The sequence below is a fragment of the Ostrea edulis genome, chromosome 1 (genome assembly GCF_947568905.1).
Source record: "Ostrea edulis chromosome 1, xbOstEdul1.1, whole genome shotgun sequence".
NCBI lineage: Eukaryota > Metazoa > Mollusca > Bivalvia > Ostreida > Ostreidae > Ostrea > Ostrea edulis.
The window spans coordinates 28,948,801-28,956,734 of NC_079164.1; the positions used below are offsets into that span (position 1 = coordinate 28,948,801).

Below are 7,934 nucleotides of genomic sequence, written 5' to 3' on the forward strand. Positions count from 1 at the left end.
AACGTTTCTTGTGGAAAATATTGACCGCGTCACAAACGAAACTGCGTACACAAAACATAATTTCACTGTATGTCTGTATTTTTGATAATTTGGATTGCATTTAGTATTTTATACATGTAAATGTGGATTTAAAATGCAAAAGGGGGTATATAATAAATTTATCATTACTACAGTAACTTGATCCGAAGAGTTGGATCACGTCTCGTTGACAGGCGCGGATCGTCAGATCAAACGAGACGCGTCTCGTTTGATCTGACGATCCGCGCCTGTCAACGAGACGTGATCCGACTCTTCGGATCATGTTACTGTAGTAATAATATATATGTCTCAAACGTTATGAATGAATTTGATCTCGAGTCGGTCAGTCTCGTCTCGCTATGGCTGCAGAACTGTAGCTCTCTGAAAAAATATTTTGACATAACACTCAAAATATTTTTTCAGAGAGCTACAGTTCTGCAGCTAGTCTCGCTATTCAATACAAAATCAGACATTATCTAACCTTTATATCAACATTAAAAATCCCATGGAAATTTATTTGGAGCAAACTAAATACTTTACAACTATTTTTACCATTATGACTAACCTAAAATTTTGATAAATTATTCCAACACAGGATGGGGATGCATGTCACTGTTTCTTAATTTAAAGCTTACTATTCAAAATGTATATGCCCCAACACCTAATTTTTAAATCAGGAACGTAGCTTTTTTCCCCCCCTTTTTACATTTTAAGTTGGAAAGAATAGTGGGTTGCCTCTCCCCCTTTCACCCCGCCACCTTATTTTTGTGGCAGACGGGAATAAAAATTTTAAAAAATGAGTCTGGCCTTAAACTGAAGGATCGACTTTTCCCCCGCCTCGCCAGGACGATTTAGGATTTGGAGATATGGACTAAAGAATTTTCAGAATGTTGTAATATTACTATGGCAAAACTCAAAAGCACTCTATTTAATACATCAGTAGAATTGATTGGGGTTGGGGGGGGGGGGGGGCGGAAGAGAAGTTCACGTCACAGTTGTCTAAAATTCTTGACAACAGATGTGTTATTTTGCCCAAACCTCATTATTCTAAATCGAGGGGGGGGGGGGGGGGGGGGGGGGGTCCTTCCTAGTTATATACATGTACTAACTTTACATGTGAAAATAACGGAAAATGAACGTTGTCAAAAAAGTGCCCCCTCCCTGATTCTACGTGCCTGATTGGTGCAACTCGATCCATTACACCTGATCTTAATAAATGATCAAGTACCTTCTCATATACTGATTGTAATGAAAGTCCGTACATGTTCACAAAAAAGTAAATCATAAAAATGTTCTTCAGTAGATCTAGATAAATCGCTGAATACCTGCAATAAGTTACCTATGTACAAATAATAAAACGATGAGTGTCCGATTTATTATTAAATGTGTCCGACTTACGAACGAATTTCGATGTTGGTTTATATCCCATCTGAATGCATTATGTAAAATACCGGGGTGAACCAAGCAAATTTTTTATTTAATTAGTAAATTAAACTAATTCCAGTTCTTTCAGGCAATACCAAATACCCGAGGAGAAACAGTCAGAATAAATCTGCAGGATATCTGTTTCTCGATCACTTACCCTTTACAACATCTGTACATGTATTTGTTTTCGAGTGAAAATACCCACCTTATATTACTTCGTTATTTATTTCTCGTTTTGAGTCAAACGATTTAGACAATACATTTCATTTACACCCTCACCCCACCCCCAAACGGAATTGGGGAGCTAGTTTCACTCCGTCCGTCCGTCCATCGACGCATTTTGTTCGGAGATTTTCTCAGATAATTTTCATTTTACTAAAGTTTATGGAAATGTTGTTGACTGCGTAAATTTGTACATGGTATTTTCGAATTGATTGGTCAGTTTGGAGATAATTATGACCATTTGTAGTTATTTTTTTCACATTTCTGTATAGTTATTTTTTCATAATATTCTTGTACATTTTGCCAGAATCCTCAAGCAACTTTTAGGGGTGTACAGGTTTCGCCACAAGTTGGTGACCAAGATTTAATGTATACAGTTTTTTACAAAGATTTTCCATTTCCTCCATTTATTACCACACCTAAACTCGTACATTTTTCTGGCATTCAGCTATATACCCCAATACGACTGGGACCCGTAAGAATACATCTAGATGGCTTTGAACAAAAACAGGTGAAATGTCAAAGTAAATTTAATGCGGTTATGGGTATGAATACAAAAGATATATCAAAATGTTGTCACTAATAATGAATCTCCGGGGGAAAAAATCTCAATTGCGACATCCGCAGCAAGTGGAGCAACACTTTTTAAAAATCACTTTGATGTCCTTCCGAAAGTTAATGTTAAGAAAACTGTAAATCACCGGATTAATTGCGTTGTTAATGAAGTAAGATTTGGAGCAAAATTTATAGACGACCTCCTCCTCGGTGTTAAGGTTTTCCTCAAAGTTCTTCACCACACTCCTCACCACCATGACGATGAGAAAGGGCAGAAAACTAATGACGTAGGCAACGGTCACGGCAAACAACACCACCGTTGTCCTGGTAACGCGCACGTTATTTCTGGAGAGTCTTTTACCGAATGCTTGTTTAGAATCACTGGACGCACGTTTTTCGTTATAGGCCTCGTGGTCAGAGGACATCTCTGTGCTGATTGGATCAGAAGAAATTTGGTCCGAGGGAGTGTTCGAATCTTTCAGAGCGTGGCCATTTGGGGAACTGGAAATTGGTTCCCCTATCCTGGTTTTCTTGCGCCTCCAAATAACGGCACCGATTTTTGCGTATATAACGGTAAAAAACACCAAACACAATATAAACAACAAAAAGAGGAATCCATAATACAGTGTGGGATAAATAGTGTGTCTGACGGAATCGTCCGTGGAACAATCCACACCCTTCACCCCCGGTATACCTAGATCTATTGTCTTCTCACCGAACAGAAGGCACGCTGGCCAGGATGAGAGAATCCCAATTATCACAGCGATAACACAGATTATCTGGGATTTTTTAACCGATATTTGTCTTCCCAGTTTACAAATTCTATAATATCGATCGAACGCCACTGCGATCAGTGTGATTGACGAACCGATTATCGACACTGATTCCACAAATCTTAGCAGTTTGCAGGCCGCGGGAGCATAAAACATGTAGGGATATCGAAGGTCCGTCACTTCCGTTGGCATGCCAATAACACAGGTCAAAAGGTCAAGGACGGCGAGATTCAAGATGAAGTAATGGGATGAGGTTTTCTTTGGCTTACTGCAATACACACAACACACCAAAATATTGCCGAAAATTCCGACCAACATTAGAATCAACATGTACACAATGACCGGAAGATAACGCAGCGCCATCTCGTCGTTTAGTTTGTGCAGTAACATTTGAGCCTCGATCTCCTCCATCCCCATGGTTGTCGTTTCTGTGACGACGGTAGTTTCATTTGAAAACTCTTCTGTTGTATTTGCCATGTTTACATCACTCATCCTAAATCAAACATGTAAAATATTATTTCTATGATAAATGATTGCCAAGATATATCAGAAGAGTTCAGTGCAATGACTGTTAAGTTTAGGGTTATGACTGTTAAGCTCAGGGTTTTCTTGGTGCGGATCTAGGTCCATCACATTACAGTTCTCTAGTATAGAAGATAAAACATCTCCCTTTATCCTTCGAAAGAATGTCACGATTGTCACTCCACATAATGTTAACATAATAATTAAAGCTACTAAGAAATGCATTTATTTCTCATTAAAAAAAAAAAACGCCCTGAAACTATTGAAAATACAATCTGGTTAAATTTGAACATTTTTAAACAAATACTCAGTACTCTATGATACAATTTAGACTGTAAAGAAAACTCGTCAGGTTTTTTCTGTTCTTATATTATGTATTTGTAACATGAACTGAGATCAACATTGACAACGCTGGTATCTCCGCTACCATCAGACGCCGATCCCTGGGGGACTTCACACGTTACAGTTAAAATTAAACACCAGCTTTTTGTATGTAACGCGAAATGCACCGAGACGCTATTTAATTTCATTAAATAACGAACTACATTTTCACAGCTTCCCGAATTCTCAACAGATTTTGATTTTTAACGTTTAAGCAGGAGTGTTTGATTAATATCTTTAAATGTACCTTAACAGTCTATATAAAATTGCTTTTCTAGTATATGATACTTACTAACATTGTGTGTTGTAGCATTGTAGGAGAAACGTACTACAAAACGATATAAAAAACAACAACAAAACAGCAACCAAAAAAAACCCCACCAGTATTCTTAATCAGACTGCTAAAACTCTATGGGGATCCGTTTTTACTTCTAAATTGAAACATATAAAGAGTAAAATATCAAAATTACTACTTTTAAATTTCTGATATGTAGTCAATATACAGGACACGCACAGATAGACACAGAAACCGATTTCACACGAAATAAACAACATTCTGTAATATTTGATATACTAGCTAATTAGTATTTAGGACAGCTTAGGAAGTAAATAATTTCAGCCTCGTTCAAAGACTGTCGTTTCAGGCAGTCCTGTACTGTAAATACTGTACAACATACTTGTAATATCCAGAATAAGTCCACACCCTCGTTGCCGGGATCCGACGAGCTCCGGATCAGCTCATTCCTCCGTCATATTTCTACGTCCTTCTCGCTGGAGTTTGAAGAGAAATTCTCTACAAATATAGAAGCTTTTAAACTTCAAAAAAATGTTCAACAATTTCCTGTATATATAACATCAAGTGTACGGTCGATAAATTTAAGTGTGAAACCGGATCAAGCCCCTATATTTCTGATGGATCTTAAACGATTAAGCTGCATTTCAAGAGCGTTTATACCTATTTCAATCTTAGTTTCCGTTAATTATGCTTATGTTTTATTGACTGCTTCTATGTAAATATTCTCAGATAGGTTATCGGAAAGCTGACGAGGGTCAACGAGTTACAGAGATGATTACCCCCTTATAAATATACCGCCTGACCGACGGGACTGCGGTCTTCTCCTGTGAGAAAGCAGGTAATCCCAGGTTTTGTACTAATGTGCCTTTCTGGAATCGGAGTCCAATTATAAAGAAGTTTTTAAGTGTCTTTGTGTAACAGTAGTGATTAAGGACATGTACGCGAAATTTCTGACATTTTTTTTTCTAGATTGGGGGTCTATTTTTTCATCTTCTCTATGTGAAGAGTTAAGGTTTGATTTCCGAAATAGGTTTAAATTTTATACAGTGTAGTAAGATTACCATAAATCAAATAACAGCTTGGTTAGCTTAGTGGTTTGGTCACCTAACTAGCAATGAAAGGGTCTAGGTTCAATACCGGATTGTTCGAAATATTTTTCTCCCAAACTTTGCTACTATATTACTTGGTAATGTCCATATACACCTGTAATACATAGGAGTTGATATTTTATATTTTTACCTGCCACAACCAGGAATTATCAAATATGCTAAGTCTAAAACAAGCCTGGTAATATATCCCAAGTTCCTTTTTGTAATCAATCTATTTTTTATGTCACGAAATAATATATATTATTGAGAAACGACGGCGGACGTGTATGACCTAAATCTATTTTATTTCAAACCATACCTTTTCCATATTCCCCCTTCCTGTCTTTATCATAATATTATATGCAAGTTGCACTTATGCCAGTAAAATGCAACATATAGGTCTAATGTACTGACTGTACCCACGTTTCTGTAATTCAAAACATCCACCTTTTGAACCAAAAGTCATTGAAATTAGGCTCGCGCGTGAATGATAGAAAATGTTCTAAAACTTTGCTTTACAAAACTTTTATGTCCTCTGTCCAAACGATTTAAAAATTTCCTTGTAATGGAGAATTGTTGTATGTGTAGATAAGAGTTTTACTTACGAAATGACAGGATTCCCCTGTCCCTCACAAGCCTATCGTGGTTTTGAGTTTCTAAAACCATTCCATAAATAAACACGCAGCTACTCTTTAATCACATATAAGTGTGGAAGGTAAAGAAATGATACACCAAACCTAGTGAATTTAATACAGCAAACATCTGAAAGAACTAATTATCATATACACTTGGCTGTACATTCAATGTTTAAATGTCGATTCCACGAAGGACAAAAATCAAGATATCGCCATTTGATTATTTGTGTGTATAAGTGAGCTTGGTTGCAGTTCCCCGTCTCGAATTAAACTGTTGATTTTAAAGATAAAATCTGAACGGACGAGTTTGTTCACGTAAGGCAATAGAAAATTTTAATTTCTTTTTTATAGCAAGTAAATAGCGGTGCTTAACTTCGATGGTTGAGGTGCGTCGAAAGAAAATGATCAGCTAATTAATCATTTTAATGACTTGTTTTTTAACTCTGTGTCAATTTAGATTTTGCGTTACGGTTCAACAAGTTCATATATGTTTTTCATATGCGTAAATAAATATCATTAAGTGATGGGAAGCAAATATACCAAGTCTTAGACGTTCAAATTAAGCTAGTTTCCAGTTATTATAGAACATCAAGTGCCCTGCAAGAGAACCCCGGGACAGTGTTATGATGGTGTAAACATCAATACAAGATTTCTGAATTACATAAAATTTATGTTAGCTGTAATTTAAAACGGTATGTAATTCAAGATCCAGCAACAAAGAGAAATTGCCCTTTCGATGTAAATCCTTGTATAAACAGTTCGTAAATATAGAGATTTCAAACTTTCCTGACCAGAATCTGTACTAACTCGTAATTTTCTTAACTTAATTTTAAAAAACAACAAACCAACCAAAACAAAGAAATATAGAACTATAGTCATACTTACAAATTGATGTTACGTTATTCAGAAATCTCCCAAATTCACCAAACAACTTTGACACACTGATACATGTACACAGAACTTCCTCTCAGCATTACACCTTGTCGAAGTGTGGTTATTTACCCGTGAGTCAGTCAGCAGGTGCCCGGAGGGACAGGTCTTACTGTAATATGACGTATGACTGCTGCATACCTACTGATCCCTGATCGAACGCTCGAGGATTAACTTCAAATTTTTATATTTATCGCAGTAGTTCATCGACTTAATCCAATACACACAACACGGGCATCTTTATATTGACAAAGGATAGTCCTGTACAAAAGCCTCTGTCAGATTGCCCTGTAAATGTCAATGTCGAGTAATCGTTCCTAATACACCACACTGTGATAATTTCATATAATGAAATTAGTGAATAGGATGGAAATACATACGTAATAATGAATTTTAATACGAGAGGAGAGAGTGACCAAATTATACTGTATAAAAAATGTTATTTAATTTGAAAAAAATATAATCAAGAATTAGAAATCTGTAAAAAGTTTTTACTAGACAAATTGTGACTTCTTATATTTATTTTTGATGCAATGTCTTAATTCTAACGTTGTTTATATGTTATGATAATATATGCATTGTGTGATTTAAAAACCCCATAAAGCAGTCTTTATATTTTAAGGAGTATTTGCCATTCCTTTTTTATAATGTACTTTCATTGTTGTTTTCCCTCTTCTTCAGTTATATGAACGTACATTGTATTTTTATTCACTATCTTTTAAGAACTCTATTGGACCTTAGGGTTTTTATGGGTTTTCCTAATATAACAATGTCATACTTTTACTTATCTAATAGTTTCTAAAAGTAGTTCTAAAAGTACATGTATTTATAAATTAACCGATATCATATGAAATGTTCTGTTCCTTTTATTTATTATTTGTGAAAATGTTGTTTTATGTCATAAATTGACAGTACTACAAACGAATTTTAAAATCAGTTAAGACTGAAAAATTACCCGTCTTCTGTAAATTGTTCGCAGTTTAGAATTCTTCTCCATAACACCCCCCCCCCCCCCCCCCCGACCAATTTAAATAAAAATTTTAAAATTTGACACAAATTATCCTCTGGTTAAATGTTTGTTAAACGGAAG

General features: G+C 35.8%; 1 protein-coding gene across 5 annotated transcripts; it reads right to left on the bottom strand.

Annotated features, from left to right (window-relative positions):
• Window positions 1–2,177: 2,177 nt before the first annotated feature.
• LOC125663914 (orexin receptor type 2-like) lies at window positions 2,178–7,266 on the bottom strand. 5 transcript variants are annotated; one of them, XM_056161963.1, is made up of 4 exons: window positions 6,917–7,109; window positions 4,574–4,689; window positions 4,278–4,327; window positions 2,178–3,486 (listed from the first exon to the last, which is right to left on the bottom strand). In XM_056161963.1, exon 4 carries the CDS (start codon window positions 3,483–3,485, stop codon window positions 2,274–2,276), a length of 1,212 nt encoding a protein of 403 aa, XP_056017938.1. In that variant the 5' UTR covers window position 3,486; window positions 4,278–4,327; window positions 4,574–4,689; window positions 6,917–7,109; the 3' UTR covers window positions 2,178–2,273. The 5 variants fall into 5 exon arrangements, with proteins under 5 accessions (XP_056017938.1, XP_048752307.2, XP_048752306.2 ...); XM_048896350.2 differs by having other exon boundaries at window positions 6,800–7,109; XM_048896349.2 differs by lacking the exon at window positions 4,278–4,327 and having other exon boundaries at window positions 6,800–7,266.
• Window positions 7,267–7,934: the final 668 nt, after the last annotated feature.

Coding starts and splice junctions, on each gene's coding strand:
- LOC125663914 (XM_048896349.2), bottom strand. CDS start 3,485: ATGAGTGATGTAAACATGGCAAATACAACAGAAGAGTTTTCAAATGAA.